The following is a 27,485-nucleotide window of genomic DNA, read 5'->3' as shown; positions in this document are numbered from 1 at the left end:
CACAGCCTAAGTAGGGTAATTTCTGAGATCCAATCAAACAAATAATACTGATTATCAGACTGCAAGAAGGGAAAAAGCAGGTCAGGCGGTAAAGAAAGCAAGCAGAAAGGACAAGACATATCACTACTGAGGAACTTTGAATAAAGTGTGAGCCACAATTTTAATTTTTAGGCCAAACTAGTGATACATCCATGCAAAAACCTTTTTTAAATAAAGCAACAAAATCTAAGATTTTATTCACCCAAACTTGAAAGTAAGAATGGAGCTAGGACAAATGGGATATAGAGAAGATGTGGATAAATTCTTGAAAGGAAAAGGGGCCCAGACAAATATTTTACACACAGAGGTCTGACCCAGATTAAGCAGGGAAGAGAAAAACCCTGCTTAGAAAGGCTACTGGAACACATATATTGCTATAAAAGCAAATCGGCCAGAGATAGATCTCTTAAAAAAAATAGTTTGAATGTTATATAGTAACAAAGTCCTACTTTAGCTTTTAATAAAACAGATGCTAACGCTATTGCTCCCTTGTAATGGGAGAGACTCCAGTAGCTAAAATCTGCAAAATCAGAATTTCCTATGATAAGTCATCAGGAAAAGTATAATTCACCAGAGTCATGTGGTAACTTCATTCATGTACCACAAAAAAATTCTTTCCCACCAAAATGCTGGATAGAAATAGTTAATGATCTGTCGCTAACTATGCTGAGAACCTATTGATCTTCCAGAAAACTCTCCAAAACAAATACACAAATAACCTGGAGCAGAAATAGAAGATAAATGGGGCATTTGGGTGGCTCAGTCGATTAAGCGTCCGACTTCGGTTCAGGTCATGATCTCACAGTTTGTGAGTTCAAGCCCCGTTTTGGGCTCTGTGCTGACAGCTCAGAGCCTGGAGCCTGCTTCAGATTCTGTGTCTCCCTCTCTCTCTGCCCCTCCACCACTCAAACTCTGTCTCTCTCTCTCCTTCAAAAATAAATAAATATTTAAAAAAAAAAAAACTAAAAAAAAGAAAAGAAAAGAAACAGAAGATAAATGATCAAATAGAAAACAAATGATTAAGGCAAACAAATTCTGATCTTCAGGCCATTCAGATGACCCAACCTGAAAAGACTTAACCAGGCCACTCAACATGACCACCAGCCATAACAGAAAACGTACATCCTTGTTGTTTTCTGGTCTAGGCCGTTTCACATCATTCCTTACGTGCTATGCCAATGTCCAATAAAGTTTAGTCGTTTACTTTTTCCTTTGAAGACCCAAGCTGATGCAAAGGAGCCCTCCTATTTTTATGACTCTTCAGAATAACAGGTCTCAAAAATAGAGCACTGAGGTCTTTATTCAGAATAATTACAATGACCACAGATGTAGAAGCAGCTCGGTTTTACACATATCTACGTGTCTCCAGATGTAGGCAGGTCCCAAAAGAGAATCATTCTCTGCCTTTGTTATATAAGGTCAACATTCAAAAACAAATAAAGCCTTGGGTATAGAATAAAACAGGCTATTTTTCATTCAATTGTATCAAAAAATATACTAAAGAGGTACATTCAGTAATCAAGTCTGTGCTTCTTTCATCAAAGGATCTTTCTAAAACAGCCAAACATTAAACACAGCACACCCAGATCCAAAAACAAAGCTTGAGTTTCTAATCTTTTATGGATGCTGCTCACAATCCTTCTGTAATATTAGAACACAAGAAATAAAAAAGCCACATTCATTCCTCCAAATTCAAAGCATCCCCACTTTAATCTACCATGAATAAGAGAGTGTCCAAAGTAGACACATACCTGGCACAAAATCCAACTAGAAGCCCACAATGATACCAGCATTGTAACATGCCCAGCACCCAGGATGACGTAGCAGTTTATCCAGCAGACAGTGATGCATGAGCTGGCTTGATTGCAATGCAGTCTCAGTCCTACTGCAGCACACACTGCGAGAGACTGTTTTACACTGGGGCTTTTCCAGGCAGAGAAATCTTGGATCAAGGATAGATCTCTTGAAAATCAACTGACCATATGTATATATAAAGGTTTAGTTGTGGGCTCTAAATTCTGCTTTTCTGATCTATATGCCTATCTTTGCAGCAATGCTATAGGGCCTTGAAAATTATGGTTTTATAATAAGTTTTGAAATCAGGTAGTTACAAGTCTTCCAACTTTGCTCTCCTTTTTGAAAATTGTTTCGTCTATTCTAGGTCCTTTGGGTTCTCATGTAAATTTTAGATCAGCTCATCAAACTCTAAAAAGAAAGGAAAATAAAAAGCCTGCTGGGATTCTGATAAGGATTATGAGTTTACAGATCAATTTAGGGAAAATTGCCATCTTGACAATACTGATTCCTCTTAATCTCTGAACATGGACTCTCTCTCCATTTATCTACATCTTTGGTTTTTCTTAGCAACATTTTATAATTTTTAATATTCAAATCTTACACTGGTTTTGTTAAATTTATTCCTAAATATTTTGCTCTTTTTGATACCACTGTGAATGGAATTAATTTAATTTTGTTTTTTGCTTGTTCATTGCTACCTAGTATATACAAATACAATTGATTTTTGTATATGGATCATATAGCTTGTGACCTTGCTAAACTTGCTTTGAAATGTTTTAACTTTATTGAGATATAATTCACATCCCACATATTTCAGCTATTTAAAGTATATAATTCAATGGTTTTTACTATATTCACATAGTTATGAACCGTCATCACAATCAATTTTAGGACATTTTCATTACCCCAAAAGAAACCCCACAGCCAGTAGCAGTCACTCCTTATTTCCTCCAAAACCCTCCCCAGTTCTAATCTACTTTCTGTCCTTATAGATTCTGGTTATTTCACATAAATGGAATGACAGGATATGTGGTCTTCTGTGACTGGCTTCTTTCACTTAGTATAATGCTTTCAGTGTTGTAGCATGTATTAGTACTTAATTTCTTTTTATGGACAATTAATTCTCCATTGGATGGATATACCACATTTTATTCTTCCATTCATCAGTTGATAGATATTGAATTGTTTCCACTTCGTGCCCATTGTGAATAATGTTGCTGTGAACATAAACGCACAAATTTTTATATGGAGGTGGGCTTTCATTTCTCATAGGTATGTAACTAGGAGTGGAATTGCAGGATCATATGGTAAATACTTCATTTTATAAGAAATTTTCAGGGGCACCTGTTTGGCTTGGTCAGTAGAACATTTGACTCTTGAACTTGGGGTTGTAAGTTCAAGACCCATGTTAGGTGCAGATATTACTTAAAAAAATAAAATCTTAAAAAAAATAAAGAGAAATTTCCAAATTATTTTCCAGAGTGGTTGCATCATTTTACATTCCCACCAACTGTGTACAAGTGATCCCATTTTTCCATACTCTTGTTAACATTTGGTGTTGTTAACTAGTTTTTATTTTAGGCACTTTGATAGGTGTATAGTAATATCTCATTGTTGTTTTAATCTGCACATTCCTAATAGCTAATTATGTTAAACATCTTTTCATGTCCTTTTCTGCCATCTGTATATCCTTTTTATGATATTATTTCTTTGTAATTTCTCTCTCCTTATTGAGAATTTTATTTATTGATTTGCTGTTGTCATACTTTAAAAAAATTATTTAAACATGTTTTCCTTTGGTTCTTTGAACACATTTATGATAGTTGCTTTGAAGATTTTGTCTGCTAAATCCAGCATCTAAGAACACCTGGAGACAGTTTCTATTGACTTTTTTTCCTAAATATGGGTCACACTTTCATATTTCTTTTCATGTCTCATGATTTTGTTGAAGACTCAACATATTAAGTAATTTATTGTAGCAAGTCTAGATTCTGATTTCTTTTACCTATGAAGGTTGTTGTTGTTACTACTACTCCTTCCCTATGGCCCTTCCTTCCTTGGCTTAATAACTTGCCTCGGCTAAATCTGTGAAATCTGTCCACCCCTAAGTGTGCAGCCACTGATGTCTGAGCTCATTTTCTTTCTATTGCTTGTTTTTATGTTGAAACCTGCCTTCTAAGTGCTTACCTCTGTATCTGCATAGCTTATATGTCTCTCAATGATTAGGCAATGATTATGTTTAAAGCCACTAAAGGCTTCTGGATTCTGTTCATGTGTCTGTGTGTGGGAAGGATAGCACATTTAAAGTTCAGGACATTTTCAAGTCTGCTCTGGCTTTTACTTCTTATTGGGACTTATCATGTCTACTCTATGCATACAAGCAACCTCAGCTAACAATATGCTTGTTCCAACTACAAACACACCTCAGTCTATTAGAGCCAATGGCCCACCCGATACATCAAATGCCAAGAGAACCATTTCCACTGACAACACCAATGGCCATGGGCATCATCCACCACTCAAAAATGAGTAAGCTTCCTTCAATCTCAGCATCAAAACTGGCAGTCTCATGGCCTACCCACACTGGCAAAATCTCCACACCACCCAAGCCTCGGGAAGGGAGCAAGAAGAGTCTTAGGCAAGAACACCATAGACTCCTACTGTTCTTACTGAATTTCAGCAGTTTTTCAAACAACTCTTTCTCAGATTGTTGTATGTATTTTGGTTGATTTCAAGGGTACTGAAATGGTTTTGCCAAGCCTTACAGTTGCTTTTTGGGTTAAAGATTTATTGATCCTTACTCAGCTATAGCTGGAAGCCCTGTTTTATTTACTTTTTGAGATATAACTTCATACAATAACATGCAAAAATCTTAAGTATACACTCAATTAATTTCACATATGTATATACCTGCATAGCCAACCACCCCATTAAGATACAGAACATTTCCAGAGTCTCAGAGGGCTTCCTTAATGGCTCTGGTCATGATCCCAGGGTCATGGGATCAAGCCCTGCATTGGGCTCAGTGCTGAGCATGGAGCCTGCCTAAGAGTCTCTCTCTGCCCCTCTCCCCAACTTGCGTGCTCTCTCTCTAAAATAAAAAAAAAATAAAAATTAATTTTAAAAAATTCATCATTGTGACATAGCAGTAGTTTGTTCATTTTCATTGCTGTGTAGTATTCCATTGGGTGACTATCCCATAATTTATCTAATCTATTATTGATGGACATTTGAGTTGTTTATGAATCTTCACCAGATTTGTCCTTATACTTGGTTTTTGGTGACAAATGCACTCATTTCTTTCGGTTAAATACCCAGGAGTGGACTTGCGTATTGATACAGTATGTGTATGTTTAATTTAAAAGATACTACACGAGGGGTGCCTGTGTGGCTCAGTTGGGTTATGTGCCCAACTTCAGCTCAGGTCATTATCTCACGGCTTGTGAGTTTGAGCCCTGCATGGGGCTCTGTGCTGACAGCTGAGAGCCTGGAGCCTGGTTCGGATTCTGTGTTTCCCTCTCTCTGCTCCTCCTCTGCTCATTCTCTCTCTCTCTCTCTCAAAAATAAAAGTAAAATTAAAAAATAAGAAATTGTACAACTCAACACCAAAAAAACCCCAAACAATCTGATTAAAAAATGGGCAGAGGAGGGGCGCCTGGGTGGCGCAGTCGGTTAAGCGTCCGACTTCAGCCAGGTCACGATCTCACGGTCCGTGAGTTCGAGCCCCGCGTCGGGCTCTGGGCTGATGGCTCGGAGCCTGGAGCCTGTTTCCGATTCTGTGTCTTCCTCTCTCTCTGCCCCTCCCCCGTTCATGCTTTGTCTCCTTCTGTCCCAAAAATAAATAAACGTTGAAAAAAAAAAAATTAAAAAAAAAAAAATGGGCAGAGGATATGAAATAGACATTTTTCCAAAGAAGACCTACAGATGGCCAACAGATATGAAAAGAAGTTCAACATCACTAATCATCAGGGAAATGCAAATCAAAACCACACTGAGATTATCACCTCACATCTGTCAGAATGGCTTTTATTAAAAAGACAAAAATAACAAGTGTTGACAAGGATGCAGAGAAAAGGGAACCCTTGTGCGCTGTTGGTAGGAATGGAAAATGGAAAAACAGTGTGGAGCTTCCTCAAAAAATTAGTAATAGGGGCGCCTGGGTGGCGCAGTCGGTTAAGCGTCCGACTTCAGCCAGGTCACGATCTCGCGGTCTGTGAGTTCGAGCCCCGCGTCAGGCTCTGGGCTGATGGCTCAGAGCCTGGAGCCTGTTTCTGATGCTGTGTCTCCCTCTCTCTCTGCCCCTCCCCCATTCATGCTCTGTTTCTCTCTGTCCCAAAAATAAATAAACATTGAAAAAAAAAAATTAGTAATAGAACTACCATACAACTCAGCAATTCCACCTCTGGGTATTTCTCCAAAGAAAACAAAACACTAATATATTTATTTATATTTTTAAAATATATGCACCCTTATGTTCATTGCAGAGTTATTTACAATGAAATAAGGAAACAACTAAGTATCCATCAATAGATGGATGGGTAAAGAAAATGTGGTATACACAGGCAATGGAGTATTACTCAGCCATAAAAAAGAATGAAATCTTGGCATTTGCAATGACATGGGTGAACTAACCTAGCAGGTATTATGGTAAGTGAAATAAGTCAGACAGAGAAAGACTAATACCTTATGATTTCACTTATATGTGGAATCTAAGAAACAAAACAAACAAAACAGAAACAAACATATAAATTAAATGCAGAAAACAAACTGGTGGTGGCCAGAGGGGAGAGTGGGGGGAGGAGGGTGAAATAAGTGCCAAGGATTAAGAGGTACGAACTTCCAGTTACAAAAATATATAGGTCACAGGGATGTAGTCAATAATCTATATTGACTACAGCAGAGGGAATAGAATCAATAATCTGTAATTCCTTTGTATAGTGACAGAAAGTAACTAGACTTATTGTCATGATCATTTCATAATGTATATGAATACTGAATCACTATGTTGCATATGTGAAACTAATGTAATATTGTATGTCAACTATACTACCCTTAAAAAGAAGACGTAGAAATATCTTTTTCTTATTGATTTATAAGATTCTGGTAGCAAGGTATTTTCTTCCTGTTTTACTAACTGACAGAACAAGTGGGGGGTGGGGTGGAGTCAAAGATACTGAAGAACAACACAATTAAAAAACTTAACTGACAAATATAGAATCCTACAACCAACAACTGCAAAATATACATCCTTCAAAAGTGTTATAAAATCTTATCAAAACTGAACATATGCTAGGGGCACCTGGCTGGCTCAGTCTAGAGCATGTGACTCTTGATCCCGGGGTTGTGAGTTCAAGCCCCACGTTGGGCACAGAGCTTACTTAAAAATATATACATATGCATATACATACAAAAAACAGATTTATTTTTTAAAAATTTAACCATATGCTAGGCTATAAAGTATCAACAAACTTCCAAGATTTGAAATCACAGAGTATATCCTCTGAATACAATGGATTAAACTAAAAATCAATGGCAAAGATACTAAAATATATTCAAGTGATTTTAATACATATCCAAGTGTCTTGAAATTAATGAATCCACTTCTAAATAACTTAAGCGTCAAAAAAAAGACACAATAAAGGTAGGTGAAATGGGTGAAGGTGGTCAAAAGGTACAAACTTCCAGGGGTGCCTGGGTGGCTCAGTCGGTTGAGCGTCTGACTTCAGCTCAGGTCACGATCTCATGGTCTGTGAGTTCGAGCCCCGCATCGGGCTCTGTGCTGACGGCTCGGAGCCTGGAGCCTGATTCGGATTCTGTGTCCCTCTCTTGCTCTGTTCCTCCCCCGCTCATGCTCTGTCTCTGTCTCTGTCTCTCTCAAGAATAAATAAAACACTAAAATATATATTTATATATATTTTAATAAAAAAGGTACAAACTTCCAGTTATAAAATAAGTAAGTCCTAGGTATGTGATACACAATATGGTGACTATAGTTAACAATATTGTATTGTGCATTTGAAAGTTGCTAAGACAGTAGATCTTAAGTTTTCATCACAAGAAGAAAGAAAAAAATTGTTAAGTATGCATAGTGATGGATGTTAACTAAACTTATTTTGGTAATTATTTTGTTATACGCACATATATAAATTTTACATGTATATGTATGTATTTATATGTATAAATATACAAATATAAAATCACTATGCTGTATACCTAAAATACAATGTTATATGTGAATTATATCTCAACTAAAAAATTAAAAAATTAAATCACAATGAAAAGAAAAACATATCTTAAACTGAATAACAATAAAAATATATCACATCAAAACTTGGGGATACAAGATGAACTAACAAATGGATACCGAGATACAGAAATGGATAGATAACTAATAAAGCAAGTATAGGAAAATGTTCATAGTAGAATCTAGGTGATGAGTAAAATCTAGGCGTTCTCATAAAATCTCTCAACTGTGCTGTAGGCTTAAAATTTTTCATAATAAAATGTTGAAAAAAACCTTGAAATATAGGCAAAGATGGGCTTGGGGAAATTTGTAGTTATTGGTACACAGCTTAGAAAAGAAATAATAATCTATCTCAAAAGGTCAGAAAAAAACATATTAAGCCTAAAGAAAGTATAAAGAAAAGGGGCACCTGGATGACTCAATCAGTTAAGCAACCAACTCTTGTTTCAGCCCACATCATGACCCTGTGGTTTGTGAGATCGAGGCCACAGAGCCCCACATCAGGCTTCACGCTGACAGTGTGGAGTCTGCTTGGGATTCTCTTTCTCCCTCTCTCTCTGCCCCTCCCATGCTCATGCTCACTCTCTCCCAAAATAAGTAAACTCAAAAAGTATAAAGAAGAGAACGAAGATGACAGCAGATATCAATAAAAGAGAAAACAAATGTACAATAAAAAAAATCAACAAAGACAAAAAGTTGGTTCTTTGAAAAGTCCAATTAAATTACTACTTCTATTTTTTAAATCAATTTATTTCAGAGAGAGAGAGAGGGAGAATGCACGCATGTATGTACATGAGTGGGGGAGAGGCAGAGAGGGAGGGAGAGAGAGAATCCCAAGGAAGTTCCTTGCTCTGCACTGAGCCCAACATGAGGCTGGATTTCACAGAGAGCAAAATCATGACCTGAGCCAAAATCAAGAGTTAGAGGCTTGACCGACTGAAACCACCCAAGTGCCCCAAAATTAGTAACTTCTATAAGACTGATAAAAAATAATAGAAAATGCTAACTTGATATCAGGAATGATGAAGAGGGAACTCACTACAAATTCTAAAACATGAAAAAGAAAGGAGTATGTTTATTATGAAGTTTATGCCAATAAATCTGAAAATTTAGATTCAATTGGTAAATCATCTGAAAAAAAATTTTCTATTCCACCCAAGAAGAAACAGAAAATTTGAACAATCCTAAATCCACTTAAAAATTTTAATATATACATATAATTTAAGATACTACCACCTTTTGTGAATGTCCCTGGCCAATCTTTATATCTCTCTCAGCGATTCAATAAATATCTACTGAGTGCCCTACTATGTGCTATAGAGAGTGCTGGGTATACAACTGCAAACAAAATGTATATGATCACTGCTCTCATATTGGTGACAGGGTAACAGAGACAAAAAAATAAATGAGCAAGTGAAAATATTATAAATTGTGGTGAATCATTTGAAAGAAAAACAAAAAGATTACAAATAATAACAGGCCTCTCTCAGGAAGTGATATTTAATCCGAAACCTTAAAAAGGGGGCCTTAAGTAATCACTGAGAGAGTAAGAGAGAATCCAGGCAAAAGGACAAGTATGTATGGCCCTGAGATAGGAAAGACTGGAACACCAGGGGAACTGAAAGGCCAGTATGACTGAAGCACTGTCAACACATGGAAGCTGACAGAAGTCAGATTATTCAGGGCCTCAGGAGCCAAGGTAAGAATTTAGTATCTTGGGGCACCTGGATGGCTCAGCTGGTTAAGTGTCTCACTCTTGGTTTAGGCTGAAGTCATGATTTCATGGTTCTTGAGTTCAAGCCCCGCATTGGTCAGTATGGGGCCTGCTTGGGATTCTCTCTCTCCCCCTCTCTCTCTCTGCCTCTCCCCTGCTCTCTCACTCACACACTCTCTCTCAAAATAAATTTTAAAAACTTTAAAAAAAGATTTTAGTGTCTTATGCTAAGTGTGACAGGAAATCAGGGGGCAGAAAATCCAGTTGAGTGACCATTCTATTAATCCAAACAAGAGTTGACAGACTAAGGCTAAACTAAAGTGATGGCAAGTGAATGTACTGAAGTAAATATTGGAGACAGAATCAACAGAACTGAAGTATGATTTCCCAGGTTTCTGACTTAAGCAGAGTGGCCAGAGGTGATATTTATAAGAGGTGGAAGATTATGGAAGGATCAATTTAGAGAGGATAGGGAGAAATCAAGAGTTCAGGTCTAGAGGCAGTTGGCTGGCTTAATCCATAGAGCATGCAACTCTTGATCTCAGGGTCATGAATTCAAGCCACAGGCTGGACGAAGAGGTTATTAAAAAAAAAAAAAGGAGTTTGGGTCTACAGGACATTCAAACGAAGATTTCACATAAATAGCTGAACATAGCAAGTCAGATCAAAAGATAGATATGGAATGGATATCATAAATAATGGGAGTTATTGGCATACAAACAGTAGCAAAGGGATGAGATTACGTAGAAAGAAAATGTATACCAAGTAAAAGGACTAGAAGGTCCAAGACCAAGCAGGACTAAATGCTGGAAGTAACATGAAAAAGAAGAGCTTGCAAAGGAGATTAGAAAGAGTACCAGGGACACAGGAGGAAAGACAAGAAAGCACAGTTTTCAGCAGGAAAGAGAAGGCTGTTTCAAGGAAAAAAGTAGGTACCTGTATAAAGCTACTGAGAGGACTAAAAGGATGAGAACTGAGAAGCACCCAATGAATTTAGCAATACAATAGTCACTGGTGATTTTTAATGCAAGCAGTTTCAGTAGCATGATAGGGCAGAGTACACACTAGTACAGGTTGGAAGACAGAATGAGAGAAGAGGAAGAAAGAACCCTTCTGAAGATCTTGGCCATGATGTGGGGCAGAGAATTAGGGGAGTAGTCCAAAGGGAGCATGGCTATCAAAGAAGGATTTTATAAAGATGGGAGTCATCGGAGCATGTCTGGATGCCAACATGAGTGATTTAGTAGAAAAGGGGATATTTAAAATGTAAAGAAGAGGATCACTAAAGGAAGGAGGATCTTGAGAAGTCCTTAAAACAAGAAGGAAAAATGAAAACATGAGTATAGATACAAGTAAATTTGAAATTAGATGTTGGAAGGAAGAATTTCTGGTGTGATAGTTTCTATTTTCTCAATGAAATATGAGGCAAAGTTATAAAATTCAAAGTGTGTCTAGAAGGTACAGGAGCTAGGGATGGGTTTAATGACAATGGAGAAAGAACACAATTGTTGTGAAAAATGAAAGGCCAAATAACCAGAAGAGAAAAACAAAATAGGAGAAAGAAGAAAAGTTTCACAGCACAGGCAGCATTTGAGAAGGACCTTACAAAGTGATGACCCAAAAGGATGAATGGAATTCCAAAAGTCAGGGGAAGGGCATTCCAGTAAGAAAACACAGCAGAGGAGGACAAGAGAGAAATCCTATTATCCTCTCAAGTAGCTGTTCTTTTTTCTTCCTTGCCATCAACTTCTTAAAAGGGTACACAGTGTTGACATTGCTGTTCCTTCATTTACTACTAATCTCTGGACATCTACTAAAGCTGTTCACCCCAAGAGCCTCCTATGCACGAACTTCAGTGCTTTTTCTTTTTCTTTTTCTTTTTAATGTTTATTTATTTTGAGAGAAAGAGAGAGAGAGACAGAGTGTGTGTGTGTGCACATGTGTGCACGTGTGTGCGTGTATGGGTGCAGGCACAACCTGGGAAGGGGCAGAGAGGGGAAGAGAGAAAATCCCAAGCAGTCTCCATGCTTCAGCGCAGAGCCCAATGCAGGGCTCGATCTCACAAACCAAAATCAAGAGTCAGAAAAACCTGAGCCAAAATCAAGAGTCAGATGCTTAACCGACTAAGCCACCAAGACGCCCCCCAGTGTTGTTTCTCAATCTGACATTTCTTTTCAACACTGTATGTTACATCTTCCACCTTAAAATTATCCTTTCCTTCTTTTTTTTTTTTTTTTTTTTTTTGGTGCTCCTTCTACCTTCCTAATCATTTCCTGTCTCCCTTTTTCACCCTTCCTTCCATCTAAAGGTAGACATTTCCATAAGACACACTTCCCTTCTACTTATATACTCTCCCTCATAATAATCTAATCTACTTGCACAACTTTAATTTCAATGCAACAAACATTTATTAAGCATGTATTATATGCCAGGCATTGTTCTAAACGCTAGAAAAGTGGTTCTCAGCTCAGGTTTCATATCAGATTCACGTGGAGAGTACTAGCATGAAGACTGCTGGGTTCCATGACCAGAAACTGTAATTTAGGCAGTCTGACACACAGTTTAGGGATGCATAGTTTTTTATTTATTTTTCAATATATGAAATTTATTGTCAAATTGGTTTCCATACAACACCCAGTGCTCATCCCAAAAGGTGCCCTCCTCAATACCCATCACCCCTCAGTTTGTTCTCAGTTTTTAAGAGTCTCTTATGCTTTGGCTCTCTCCCACTCTAACCTCTTTTTTTTTTTTTTTTTCTTCCCCTCCCCCATGGGTTCCTGTTAAGTTTCTCAGGATCCACATAAGAGTGAAAACATATGGTATCTGTCTTTCTCTGTATGGCTTATTTCACTTAGCATAACACTCTCTAGTTCCATCCACATTGGTACAAAGGGCCATATTTCATTCTTTCTCATTGCCATGTAGTACTCCATTGTGTACATAAACCACAATTTCTTTATCTATTCATCAGTTGATGGACATTTAGGTTCTTTCATAATTTGGCTATTGTTGAGAGTGCTGCTATAAACATTGGGGTACAAGTGCCCCTATGCATCAGTACTCCTGTAAGGGATTGCATAGTTTCTGAAAGTTCCACAGATGATTCTGTTGTTGCACAGCCAAATCTAAATACTGTTTTCCATGTTATATGTGTCTCAGCATGACAGACAAGATGCTTAATGATCTCACCTTTATCTTACCAGCCTCTTCCTCCACGACACTAAACACCCTGTCTCCCTCACATTTCAATAATACTCAATGACTTATAATTGCCTGAACATGCTAGATGTCTCAGTCTGGTATCTTTCCACATGCTGTCAACCCCACCATCACTGGTGTTCCTGCTATATACTTATCTCTGTTGCTTGTCTGTTTTCTGTTCATTTCTTCAAAACTGAGTTTAAACAAATCTGAAATATTACTGACACCTTACAGATCTCAACAAGCCCAGCATAATAATGATTAAAGCTCTTGTATTAGAAATAATGTTAACTTGGCACAATGTTTGGCTAGCCACTAATATATCCTATTGGTAAAAAGGACTCACTAAAGTAATGCTATAAGATGATCAGTTTACCTTTTAGAAAGATCCCAATGGCCATGTGGAGCTTAAACTGAAAGGGGAAAGAGGCTGGAGAAGAACTAAAATACTCTTGCCAAATCCAAATAAAATATAAAAGCAAGAGCAATAGCAGTAGCAAAGGAAAGAAAGGAATGGATTCAAGAATTATTTGGGTATACTGGGACACCTGGGTGGCTAAGTCAGTTAAGCATCTGACTTCAGCTCAGGTCATGATCTCAGGCTTGTGGGTTCAAGTCCTGCATCGGACTCTGTGCTGACAGCTCAGAGCCTGGAGCCTGCTTCGGATTCTGTGTCTCCCTCTCTCTTGGCCCCTCCCCTGCTCATGCTCTCTCTCTTTCTATCTCTTTCAAAAATAAACATTTTTTAAAAATTTAAGAATTATTGGGGTATAGCATCAATTAAGAATACCTAACTAGGTGTTAGGGGTAGGGGTAGAGGAGAGAGGAATCTCATAGAACACCCATATTTCTAGCTTAGAAGACCAGAGAAATGGGAATACCATTAATTAAGTTAGATCAAGAGAGAGGTTGTGACCTATGAGAAGAGGGCTAAAGCCAGGAAGCTTTGTAGAAAATTAACAATTAGGAGGCATGTGGAAAAAGCCAAGCCAACTCAAGCACCTGACAGGGTAGAGTCAGAAAGGAGAATTGGGAGAGAATGTTACTAAAATATAAGGTGTAGTTTCAAGAATGAGTGAAAAGTCAACAGTGTCAAATTTTGCTCATCAGGAGGTCACTGGTAAGTTTTCTAAGTGTAGTTTCAGAGAAGTGGTAGAAGCAAAAGCCAACTGCAATAGATTGAAGAGTGAATGGAACTACCGGTCGACAGTAGCAGACGGAACATTTGTTTATTTCTATTCTCTACCAAAAATCACATGAAAATGACAACAAAATAATAAAAGAAACATAAAGACATAAGAACAAAGAAAACGAAAGAGGAGGACCTAACAGATACAGACGTCAAAAAATTTTGGGAAACAGAAAATGGATGGTCAAGAAGTAACTCAGAAACCAAAGAGCCTATGGTATGGAAAGCCTCTTAGAAACAAGCATGATTCTATGGGAATGCAAGCTGGTGTGGCCACTCTGGAAAACAGTATGGAGGTTCCTCACAAAACTAAAAATGGAACTACCCTACGACCCAGCAATTGCACCACTAGGTATTTACCCAAGGGATACTGGTATGCTGTTTCGAAGGGACACACGCACCCCAATGTTTATAGCAGCACTATCAACAATAGCCAAAGTATGGAAAGAGCCCAAATGTCCATCGATGGATGAATGGATACAGAAGATGTAGTATATATACACAATGGAGTATTACTCACCAATCAAAAAGAATGAAATCTTGCCATTTGCAACTACTTGGATGGAACTAGACGGTATTATGCTAAGTGAAATTAGTCAATCAGAGAAAGACAAATATGACTTCACTCATATGAGGACTTTAAGAGACAAAACAGATGAACATAAGGGAAGGGAAACAAAAATAATATAAAAACAGGGAGGGGGACAAAACAGAAGAGACTCATAAATATGGAGAACAAACTGAGGGTTACTGGAGGGGGTGTGGGAGGGGGGAATGGGCTAAATGGGTAAGGGGCACTAAGGAATCTACTCCTGAAATCATTGTTGCACTATATGCTAACTAATTTGGATGCAAATTAAAAAATAAATTGAATTAAAAATTAGAAAAAAAAGAAACAAGCATGATTCTATGTTAGCACTCTGGAAAAACTCAGGAATTAGAATTCTCCAGTATATCTCTATTAGCAAGGGTGGAGACAGAGCTGAAAACCAAATAAAATCTATAGTTTACTTAAAAGTACTATACCAATGTTAACTACTTAATTTTAATAAAAATAGGGTTGCTAGAAAAAATACAAGATGCCCATTTAAATTTTCCATTTCAGGCAAACACAAGTAATTTTTTAATAATTTTTTTTCAACGTTTTTTATTTATTTTTGGGACAGAGAGAGACAGAGCATGAACGGGGGAGGGGCAGAGAGAGGGAGACACAGAATCGGAAACAGGCTCCAGGCTCTGAGCCATCAGCCCAGAGCCTGACGCGGGGCTCGAACTCACGGACCGCGAGATCGTGACCTGGCTGAAGTCGGACGCTTAACCAACTGCGCCACCCAGGCGCCCCACAAGTAATTTTTTATATAAGTATGTCTAATGCAGTATTTGCAGTATTTAATTTTTATATGAAAAATTATTGTTTACCTGAAATTCAAAATTAACTGGGCAACACGTATTTTTATTTGCTACATCTGACAACTCTAGATAAATGTACTATGGTTATGAAAAATATTAATAGTAGGGGAAAGTAAGTGAAGGACACACAAGAATTCTCTGCTGTTTTTGTAGCTCTTCTGTAAATCAAAAATTATTTCAAAATAAAAAGCTAAAAAAAATTAAGCTAAAAGATTTTTAGTGACATGAGAAAATGTTGTTCTATGGAAAAAAGCAAAAAATAGAGCCGTGCATTAAGATATAATCTACTTAAGTATTTTTTAAAGAAATTTATCCTTAAGGGGTAAAATTCACAAAAAGAAATATTAAATATTGACAGAAATTATCACTGGACAATCATATTCTGGATTCTTTCTATTTCTTCATACTTTTTGGATTTCTAACTTTTCTATAGTAAGCATATATCTAATAATTTTAAAGTTTTAAGTAGTAAATGCAAACTTCATTTGTAAATTTATGTTCACAGGAAGAAAGGAGGGGGAAAATGTATGCATTACACTAGAAGTAATAAAAATAATAAACACTGCCAAGTGGCTGTCCTGAGCCCTATTTACAAATATTCATAATTTCATTTCTACAGTTAGCTACATTTATGGAATAAAGTCTGGAGATTATAATACATACAAAGACAGTTCCTGTTTTCTGAATGGAAAGAGTGGGTGGGAAATAGAGCAAACTATTGCCTTCAGAAAGAGTACCAAGTTGCAGATCTCATAATGACCTTCTCTGTCTACTCACTTCTGAGGCACCATGGCAACTGGGAACCTCAGAATATCAAGGAAGGAACATTGGGAGTAAAGGGTTTGGAAAATGCTGGGGGCAGGGAAAAAGCTCAGGGAAGCTGAATGAGAAATGCTAAGAAAGCCAAACATAACACTCTCACAGGCCCATCTACAAATTTCCTTATTTTTGATGTTAAAGCTTGAGACAGCTGAGCCAAAGATAGGAAGGAAAAGTGAAATTTCCTGCCCTCTCAATAATGGTTATTCTCAACATCTAAATTATAATATTGACAGTATATGTGTACTATAGTTAAAGTCTTTCAATCTAAATATCCAAGTTTTAAACCCAACATGCAAAAGCCTTAAGAAGGTTTTTCTAGTCAAAAATTTTATTTTACAAAAGGACTCTTTCATAATAAATATTACATAGTATGGAACATTTTACTTTTCCAAAAGCTTCTGCAGATATTATTTAATTTTACCTCCATTACTAGATTTAAGTGAAATCGCTTCAAACTCAAGAGTTTATTTTTTTATTATTTTTTATTTTTTTCAATCTCAGGAGTTTCAAGTGAGAGACTAGTGAGAGAATCTCTTTCCAGGTCAAACACAAACATATACCCCTAAAACTTAAAAGTTCTGTCCTTAATAGCTTTTGATCAAATCACACCGTATTTTATAATGTCCACTTTCATTCTGATTATAAAATTCATTAAAATATTAGTGCAACAAAAAATTGTTTTGCTACAAGTGCTATAGCTATAAAAAGTATAGAGTAGCAAATTATCCTTTGTTTTTCCTTCCATTTCTCTCTATACCACCAAACTATTACCAGTAGCCATATACCTTCATGATTTGCTAAGGTCATTTTAAACAAGTCACTAGACACTGTCACAAAAAAAAAAAGTGGGGTGGAGGGGATATGAAAGTTTAAGAAATTTAAGAGATACAATACACAGCGTGTGGTTTTGGATTGAGTATGAGTTTGGATTAACCAGCATTTTGGAGTCAACTGCACAAACTAGAATTTGGTATGTATGTATAGTAAATGAAATGAAAATTCACTGAAATAGAAAAGCAGGAATTCTGGGGGCACCTGGGTGGCTCAATCGGTTAAACATCAGACTTCGGTTCAGGTCATGATGTTATGGTTCATGGGTTCGAGCCCCACATTGGGCTCTGTACTGACACCTCCAAGCCTGGAGCCTGCTTCGGATTCTGCGTCCCCTTCTCTCTTCTGCCCCTCCCCCGCTCACACTCTGTCTCTCAAAAATAAAAGTTTTAAATTTAAAAAAATTTAAAAAAAAAAAATTTTTTTTTCAATGTTTATTATTTTATTTTTGGTACAGAGAGAGACAGAGCATGAACGGGGGAGGGGCAGAGAGAGAGGGAGACACAGAATCGGAAACAGGCTCCAGGCTCTGAGCCATCAGCCCAGAGCCTGACGCGGGGCTCGAACTCACGGACCGCGAGATCGTGACCTGGCTGAAGTCGGACGCTTAACCGACTGCGCCACCCAGGCGCCCCAATTTAAAAAATTTTTTTTAAAAAAGAGAAGAAAAGTGGGAATACATACATTCCATACAGCTCTAGGATAATTTTTTTTAATTCCAGTATAACTAATGTATAGTATTATATTAGTTTCAGGTGTATAATTCTCAACAATTCTATACATTCTATACATCTATAAAACTCAACAATTCTATACATTACTCAGTGCTCATCACAGTAAGTGTGCTCTTAATCCCCTTCACCTATTTCATCCAACCCTCCACCCACCTCCCTCTTTGGTGTTTTTTTAAAAGTCTATCACCAGGAGGGGCACCTGAGTGGCTCAGTTGATTGAGTGTCCGACTTCGGCTCAGGTCATGATCTCTCAGTTTGTGAGTTCAAGTCTCGCATCGGGCTCTGTGCTGACAGCTCAGAGCCTGGAGCTTGCTTCGGATTCTGTGTCTCCCTCTCTCTCTGCCTCTCCCCTACTTGTGCTCTGTCTCTCTCTCTCTCTCAAAAATAAATAAACATTAAAAAAAAATTTTTTTAAGTCTTAATCCCCAATACAGTATTTTATCCGTTTGCATTCTAGTATCATCGGACAAACTTTACAGATTATTTCTAATTACAAAACAGCTTCAAAACTCTCCACAGAGATTCTTCTGAATAATCGAAAACACCTCATCGTCAATCACATAACTGAATTCTAAATTTTCTAAGATATTGACAAAGTACTTTCTAGACCAGAAAGGAGACAGTAATGCAACTTACCTTCAAGGAGCCTTTTCTGAGTGAACTTAATCTCTCTCACCTACCAAAGCAGCAACCAATGTCTTAAACCCAGCAATAGAACATCATATGATGGATTTATATACACACAAATAACAGCAATTACAGACTGTTCTCAAATGGAGTCACCAACATGCTTGCCAAGCACAAAATGTTTGATGTTTAATTCTTTGGGCATTTAAAAAGTTTAAGGGAAAACTGAGATGGAGTTTCAAACACTGTAACATGAATTACAGGATAAAAAAGGTTTAAAGAAATCACACTACCCTAAGAGCGATCCAGTTGGGGAGCTCACCTGTTTCCAACTGGACTTCAACCAGGAATTCAGTATACTAGTTGACAAAATTGATTACAATCTTTGGTTGATAGCATGACTGTGGGGTGATCTGGATTTATTTACACTGCAATGCAAATATTCAGAACAATCTGAACTCAAGTGGCATCCCATGAGGAACAGACATCAATATCCGTGCAACTAGATAATTCTATTATATGCCACTAAATCATACATAAGTTATCAAAATTAAGACACCCACATTCAGTCTTCAATGGTCTTTCTTCTCAAATATTCAATTAAATATTAATAATAAGTTTCAGAAATAAATCAACCTAGCTAATACATCAATCCCTAACTGATCTTCTTTAAAAATAAAAAGCCAGGGCACCTGGGTGGCTTAGTCGGTTAAGCATCCAACTCTTGATTTTAGCTCAGGTCATGATCTCATGGTGGTGAGATTGAGCCCTGTGTTGGGTTCTGTGCTGTTGCGTGGAGCCTGCTTGAGATTCTCTCTCCCCCCTCTCTGTGCCCCTCCCCCGCCCACACTGGTTCTAAATTAATTAATAAAGCCAAACAACAGTTGTTTACAATAAGACATATATTCCCATCAAGCTGTAACTTTCTTAGGGTATTATTTTCAAATGTTTGGGTCATAAAGCTTAGAAAGTGATCCATCTACTCTTTCAGTGCTGCTCTAGAAAATATGTGATGCAAGTCATCTCCATCTCTGGAAAAGTCTATTCTGTATTAATATCTATCCACTACACCCATTAGACTTCTCAGTTAGCATCAAAAAAACCAAGCCCTAAACTTGAGAGGCCCTCTCTCATCCTATACTATGACAGTCACATTACTTGGTTTTAGATGACCTCTAGTAAACACCTCTTAGGAATGTACCTGCCCCTTTAATCTACATGGCCTGGAAAGGATTAGATTATTCATGCAGGAAGCTAATCCTAAACTCAACCAGTCTCTAACTCTGGGTTCAAAGAGTGAAAAAGAGTTTTTGAACAAATACCTTCATGTTCATGGATGAGGAAAATGAGTCCAAAGAGGTAACATGTATTCTCTGTGGTCACATACCTAATTGGTGGCAGATGCAAGAACAAAGTTCTCTCTAAAATCAAGTGAATTTGACTCAATTTAAATTAACCCCAAGGACATCATATCCACAAATGACTTACAAAATGTATCAATGGAAAAGCTGTGTTCTATTTTGGAACATTAGCTAGCTGAGAAGCAAGTGGGAACTGGCACTGTCTCCTTCCCAGGCTGCTGATCACACTTCAATCCACAGCTCCTCCACAAGCTATGGGCATGAGTTTTGCAACAGTAGGGCATGCAAAAAAATTTCCAGGCACTCATACCACTGACCACACAGTCTTTGTGATAAGAGCCATCAACTTTGGGAATGACTTGGCAACTGCAAGCTGCCTTGCAAATCATTGGCTGAGTTTCCTATAATGGTATTTATCTTACCATTGCCAAATTCACAATTTCCTAATCCAACGAATGGATATTCTGTTTCACATGGTCTCAAATTGGACAAATTTCTCAAGGTGCTATGTGGCTTTAAGGATTTAGATTTAACCCAGTCTTTCTCAACAGGAGCATTATGACATTTTGAGGACAATTCTTGGCTATGTGAGATTATCCAGTACATTACAGAAGGCTTAGAATCATTGGTCCTCTGACCTTTAAATGCAAGGGTACAGTAGTAGTCCCCCCCCTTATCTGTGGTTTCATGTTCCAAGGTTTCAGTTATCCACAGTCAACCACCAACCGGAAGCAGATGATCCTTCTTCTGACAATATTGTGAGAAGGTAAACAGTAGCCTAAAGTTATGTCACAATGCCTATATCATTCACCTCACTTTAGCTCATCATGTAGACACTTTATCATCTCACACCATCGAAAGAAGTGAGTACAGTACAATATATTTTGAGAGAAAGAAACCACATTCACATAACTTTTATTACAGAATATTGTTATAACTATTCTTAGTTATTACTGTTCATCTTTTACTGTGGCTAATTTATAAATTGAATTTTATCATAAGTATGTATGTATGAAAAAACATAGTATGTGTAGGGTTCAGTACTATCTGTGGTTTCAGGCATCCACTAGGGGTCTTGGAAGGTATCCCCTGTAGATGAGGGGAACTACTGTAGTCCCACCAGTTACAACCCCCACACATTTACAAATGACCTTGAAGGGTAAGATACCACCACCAGTGTTAGCCTTTAGGTCAACCATTAATTGAACTATAAAGTAATAAAAAATGTTTACATAAAGACTTGACCTCCACCCCCCCCAAAAAAACCTCAACCCCTCTTATCTGCCACTAAATACTGCACTCTATTCCTCTTTTTAGCCCAGAGATTAGATAAAATCCATTGTTCATCAATTCCTTCAAAACCAACTTTGTCTGAACTAGCTATATAATTAAGACACTTTTATTGTCAGGGAAGTAGAGTAGAAAAGTTACTGAAATGCAATCAGAACACCCGACACTGAATTCCAGTTTTCTGGCTATTCATGCTTAGGCAAGTTATTTCCCCTCTTTAGGCCTCAGCTCTCTCATCTATTTAAATAAAAGGCATTAGGCTACATTATGTCTCTGGTTCATTTGCAATTCTAGGAATCCATGACATAAAACACAATTAACTTACTTAACTCTTTTCTTTTGACCTCCACATAGCTAAATGGGGGTGACCACTGACACTTAGTACCTCATCATCTTTCAGAAGCAAGGACCCTAAAGTCCCAGGAGACTAAGGCAGGACAGTCATATTCAGCCAGACCCAGTATGGGATTTTACTACACAGCCTATATCTCTAGTATATAAAAAGGGGCTTAATTATTTTAAGATCCATTAATATAAGCACCAAGATTTACTAACAGCAATAGTCACCCTAATGTTTATCTGGGCTAGACCTATAATCTCAACCCTAGCTGTACATTAGAATCACCTGGATAGCTTTAAAAAAAAATGCCCCAGCTCCAAACCAAGCCAATATCAAATGAATCAGAATCTCTGGAGCTCTGGAGATGGGGCTCCTTTCTTAAGGCTCCACAAAATGACTCTGATGTACAGTGAAAACCAAGAACCACTAATCCAGGCCCTTTAATCTAAGAAATGCAAAGCAAATGACCCAAGGGTAGTATATCACATACTGGTTGTATAATCAAACATCAATAAATAAGAATTATCCCTATGTTACTACTTACTGACATTCTCAATCACATATGGAAAATTCCATTTCTATAGAAAAAGGAGAAGTCTATAACAACCCTTTGTTCCTGCCACAGGTTGTTACTGAGGACTGGCCCTGCCAGAAATGGAATATACCTTTCTGACATGAAAGCAGTTCAAAGAAAAATTACTACAAACTTGCCCAACCCTGCAAAAGTCTTATCAGCCATTAAAATAGTTACAACTACAATGTTAGTCAAAGTAGTACAGAAGCCAAAATTTCTCAACCTAACTCTCACCTACTAGATGTCACTAAAAGACCCGGTATATAGACAGAACAGGAAACAGTTGAGAGGAACATTTAGGAAAAGACACTTTGAAAGCCTCCACTCCAGGCAAAATGCATTGTTTCCATTTCTTCATCAAAGCTTTAAGTCCAGTGATACAGGAAAAGGTGGAGCAATCTTGGCTAAAATTATTCTTGCCCTTTCCAGAACAAAATCAGTGAAACCAACAGGTCAATAAGGTCAAGTAAAATTTCAGTCTTACCTCATGTGCAAGGCCAAGCCATCCTGTAGGCTGGAAATCCCCAAATCAGAGAGCGTATCTGAGCCAACAGAAGCTGGTGACAGAGAGCCTTCCTTCTCCTCCAGTAGGTCCAGCTTCACCAGGTTGCTGATTTCATCCTCTGAGTTATCTTCAGATACAGAACCAATTATGAACCGAGAGTGCTGGTTCAGCTCCAGAGGTTTGGCCAAGGGGGATGGTTCATCCATTATTCCTTCAAAATGAGCTCTCAGAGCTATGAAGAAAATGAGTGAGAAAAGCAGGTTATGGATAATAACCTATATCTGAGGATAGCCACAGGTTATTCCTCATGTACTATGGCTGGCACTTGAAATCAGGGTAGCGTCTGAGCACTAGTTTCTTTGGCTCTTCTATTTCAGGGCCTTGGTTTTCTACAAGAGAGGAAAATCCAGATGTAACTACGCCTAAAAAATTAAAATTAGCTCCCTCTTCCTTAAAGAAATCTCTTTTAAAACTATAAGCCATTCCCAATCTCTTTATCAATTTGGTAATGCCCAAGAGATAATTATGAACAGTGGAGAAACCTCTGCAGTAGATGAAAGCTGCTTGTAATACTGTGATTTCAGTTGTCAGTACCAGGGAGAATGTGGTATAAGGATTTGGGGAGAGTGGCTGTCATTTCAAACTAGGTGTTTACACTAAACTACATAACTATCACCTCATTCCAAACACTACACTTTGAGAGGCTATGAATTTTACCTAAGCGTATTTTTGTTAAATATATTCACATAAAATATATTCGTATTGATATATATCCACACAGATAAATATATATAGTTTGCTTTAAAGCAAACTCCAGATGGGTATTTTTTAACTGAAAAAAAGAAATCTTTACTTCCCCTGAGTTTTTTCTTAAATTACATCTGTTAAAGATTCACCCAAGCATGACTGGTTTTGGCTCTAATGTGCTGGCATTGATAGGAAGAAAGTGAATCTACTATCAAATTCAAAATCTCTAATTAAAATAAGGGAGGTGTTGGGGCGCCTGCGTGGCTCAGTTGGTTAAGCGTCCGACTTCAGCTCAGGTCATGGTCTCTGAGTTTGTGAGTTCAAGTCTCGCAGTGGGCTCTGTGCTGACAGCTCAGAGCCTGGAGGCTGCTTCAGATTCTGTGTCTCCCTCTCTCTCTGCCCCTCTCCTGCTCTGTCTCTTAAAAATAAATAGTAAAAAAATTTAAAAATTAAAAAAATTTAAAATAAGGGAGGTGTCATCTCAAGCATAAGTTTTCTAGATATAGGGCCTTAGTAGTCATCACTGGATATTTCCAACAACTAGCACACAAATTAAAAGACCAAAACATGGCTGAAAGTCCACAAAAACAATAAAACTAAAACTAAACAATATTTATTCTGTCATTCAAAAGATCCCATTAAAAAAAAACCTTCAGAGGGGCGCCTGGGTGGCTCAGTCGGTTAAGCGTCCGACTTCAGCCAGGTCACGATCTCGCGGTCCGGGAGTTCGAGCCCTGCGTCGGGCTCTGGGCTGATGGCTCAGAGCCTGGAGCCTGTTTCCGATTCTGTGTCTCCCTCTCTCTCTGCCCCTCGCCCGTTCATGCTCTGTCTCTCTCTGTCCCAAAAATAAATAAACGTTGAAAAAAAAAAACAAAAAAAAAACAAAAACCTTCAGAACCTACATCAACTTAGTATTGAACTGTTTATATCCTAACAATTCAGAAAACAATATTCCCAATCCTGATTTCGAGGTGCTCTAAGAGATGGTATATCAATAAATAACAAATTTATTATTAAAAATTTTTTTTTTCAACGTTTATTTATTTTTGGGAGAGAGAGACACAGAGCATGAACGGGGGAGGGGCAGAGAGAGAGGGAGACACAGAATCGGAAACAGGCTCCAGGCTCTGAGCCATCAGCCCAGAGCCCGATGCGGGGCTCGAACTCCCGGACCGCGAGATCGTGACCTGGCTGAAGTCGGACGCTTAACCGACTGCGCCACCCAGGCGCCCCACAAATTTATTATTAATAAATTGTTTATGTTGTAGACTACTTTGAAGTGTAAGAGTAGGTGGCAAACAGTGTTCTTTGACATTAGGTAACAAAATATCAAGATTTTAATCTTTGGGAATCACCATTAAACCTGTTAAAATTACACGTGCACCATTATCCTTATGTAATTTGTGAATCAGAGCTTATTCATTTACAAAGACAAAACAGTATTCGTAAATGATAAAGCAGTGGTTCTCAAAAAGTGTAATTTCCAGACCAGAAGCAGCAGCATCACCTTAGAACGTGTTAAAAGTACAGATTCTTGGGCCTACCACAGAGCAACTAACTGTATCACAATCTACAGGTTGGGGCCCAGTAATCTATACTTTAACAAGTCCTAAAATTTGAGAACCACTCTGCTGGAAGAATGAAACAGTAATAACAAATTGCCAGAAATGCTAAAAATATTACTGCTAGATATTTCTTAAAAGTGAGTTAGAGATTACGTAAGCTAACTTTTATTTTAAAAACTAGAATCAAATATAAAAATATCATGGAACAGGAAAAACTTGACATCTAAATTTACTATACATTTCTCCCTTGGAATATTAGGTTTCATTAAAATAACTGGTTTTAAATGTCTCTAAATTTTATATAGACATTCACTTCCAGAACTCTAAAAAAACTCAAATCATTCAAAAAGAGGAAAAAGGGAGAGAAGAAGAAAGTGAGGGAAGGAAGGAGAGAAAGTTCTAACAGACTAACCAGTCTGAAGAACACTAAAAGGTACAGTAACAAAAAGGCTACTTCTTTCACATTTTAGAACCGTAAACAATCAAGTTTAAAAAAAACAAAAACAAAAACAGGAGACCTCCCTCCCCCACCCCCACAAAATTCCAAACTCCATCTCAACTAACAGAAAATAATGGCTGCCTTCTTCACAAGAGAAATAAGTAAGGCACTCTTCTTGTTCAGTGTGACCAAAATTAGATGACTACACAAAAAAATAAAATTCAGGATAAAGAAGCAATTCTCTGATTCCATGGGAGAAGAAGAAGACATGATTAACTAATAAATGAGAGGCTCCGTAAGGTCAACTTCAAACTTTTCCTTCCTAGCCAAGAAGAACAGGAAGGCAGCCTTGAGGATTGGAAGCAGCTCAGCTGTCAGCGCTAAAGAGCCCATCCACTAACCAGCAATTCTACTGAGTGGTATTCCCAGCCACAAGCCTGCAAACCATCAGAAAAGAGAGGTCATGTATGGAAAATCACTGAGTAGCTACCCAGCCACTCTAGAAGCTACTCTACAGTCCATCCCATTTCCGCTGATTCTAGTCCTGAATTAACGAGAAAAGGGGATGGAATACTACCATGGTCAGACCATTCACTTCAGGTTATACCCCCAAATCTACCTATGTCCTTTCACAGAATGCAACTTTTAACATAAAAGCTTACAGTTTAATATTTTAGCACATGAACATAAAATGTTTATGACACTTTAAACATGAAAGAGCATTATTTGTAACTGACCTCTTATAATTCTTACTGTCTGAGCAGATATCCACCTCCAAAAAGAACTAAAGAGAGAAAGACAGAGAGAGATTTGAAGTGTTTTTTTTAAGTAACCCAAATTTTAGCAATTCCTGTTTTGCTCAGCATAATACAAAACTGATAATAAAGTATCATTTTTCTAGTCAAATCTATTATTTAACTTAAAACATACAGTTCAGTTGTTTATTATTTGTTCAAATCTATAAACAAAAAACATTACATTCAAAGACTTTATTTTTCATGAGAATAATGAACAATAATCCAAGCTTACCATTTCACAAGTGGCCTTTTCCAATTGCATACTTCGATGAGCACATTTCAACCTTATGATTTCCAAGATTTCATCAAAAAAGAGGCAGTTGGGAAGAAGAGAACCACTAGACTCCCTACAACTCAGTTAGGCTCTGATTATGTTTACAAATGGTTTACACCCATGCACAAAGTTGGAAGCCAGGAAGAGGACGGATCTCTCATTAAATTAAGTTCCTAAACCTCTAAGGGACCAAGGAGTCTCTACTTACTTCCCAAATCCTGGGTTTTCCTTCTATGCCACAGACTTAAATGTGTCCAGGGTAAAAACTCTCAACTTTCATTATAACAATCATCTGTGGAGCTATTTATTTATTTAAATTAAAAAGTTGTTTTTTATTTGGATATGATTGACACACAATGTTACATTAGTTTCAGGCCTGTGAAGCTTTTTAAAAACATGGATGTTTAAACTCCACCCCAGATTGACAGAATCAGAATCACTGCTGGAGGCCCAGACATCAGAATAGAGTTCCACAGTTGACTGACACTGATATATATCCAGGCTTGAGAACCACTGGTCTATGGTGGAGAAGAAATTCAGAACTTCTAAGGGATGACCTTGAATGACAAGTGACAGGATTGGGGACTGTGCAGATATGTTAACTGGGAAAGCTGGATTTGCCCAATTACGTAGTCTAAACTAGCATTATTCCCTACAATTGGGTCTAGGGAAGGGGAGTGCGAAAAGAAAGGAAAACGAAAGTAGTTTGGGTCAGATGTAACCAGAGGGGCAGAGGTGGAACTAGAGTCAAAATCTAGGACTCAAGATCAAATTCTGACTCTGCCAAATGCTCGCAGTGCAAACTTGAGCAAGTCACTTAATGTCTCTGAGCCTCCTCATCTGGAAAAATAAAAAGGTCATGGGATTGCTGTGAAGACTAAAAGTATATGAAATGACTCTGTAAATTATTATGTACTAGACTAGTGTTTTTCAAACTATGGGCAACCACCAAGCAAAATACTAAGAAATAAATTTAGTGGGTTAC

At 37.6% G+C, this 27,485-nt stretch overlaps 1 protein-coding gene across 12 annotated transcripts in view; it reads right to left on the bottom strand.

Annotated features, from left to right (window-relative positions):
• ACACA (acetyl-CoA carboxylase alpha) overlaps nucleotides 1-27,485 on the bottom strand; it is a 281,044-nt gene that overhangs the window by 201,842 nt on the left and 51,717 nt on the right. For 8 of the 12 annotated variants that reach the window (XM_047831855.1, XM_047831862.1, XM_047831860.1 and 5 more), the window contains 2 exons: nucleotides 26,167-26,213; nucleotides 22,658-22,910 (listed from right to left, as the gene is read on the bottom strand). In XM_047831855.1, coding sequence (XP_047687811.1) covers nucleotides 22,658-22,910; nucleotides 26,167-26,213 — 300 coding nt within the window. Of the gene's footprint in view, nucleotides 1-22,657; nucleotides 22,911-26,166; nucleotides 26,214-27,485 lie in introns of those variants that run through there. The other 4 variants (XM_047831859.1, XM_047831864.1, XM_047831866.1 and 1 more) reach the window with 1 other exon arrangement.

Source organism: Prionailurus viverrinus, chromosome E1, assembly GCF_022837055.1.
Source record: "Prionailurus viverrinus isolate Anna chromosome E1, UM_Priviv_1.0, whole genome shotgun sequence".
Lineage (NCBI taxonomy): Eukaryota > Metazoa > Chordata > Mammalia > Carnivora > Felidae > Prionailurus > Prionailurus viverrinus.
The sequence above is the reverse complement of the archived record's forward strand: the minus strand, read 5'-3'. Positions and strand labels throughout refer to the sequence as shown.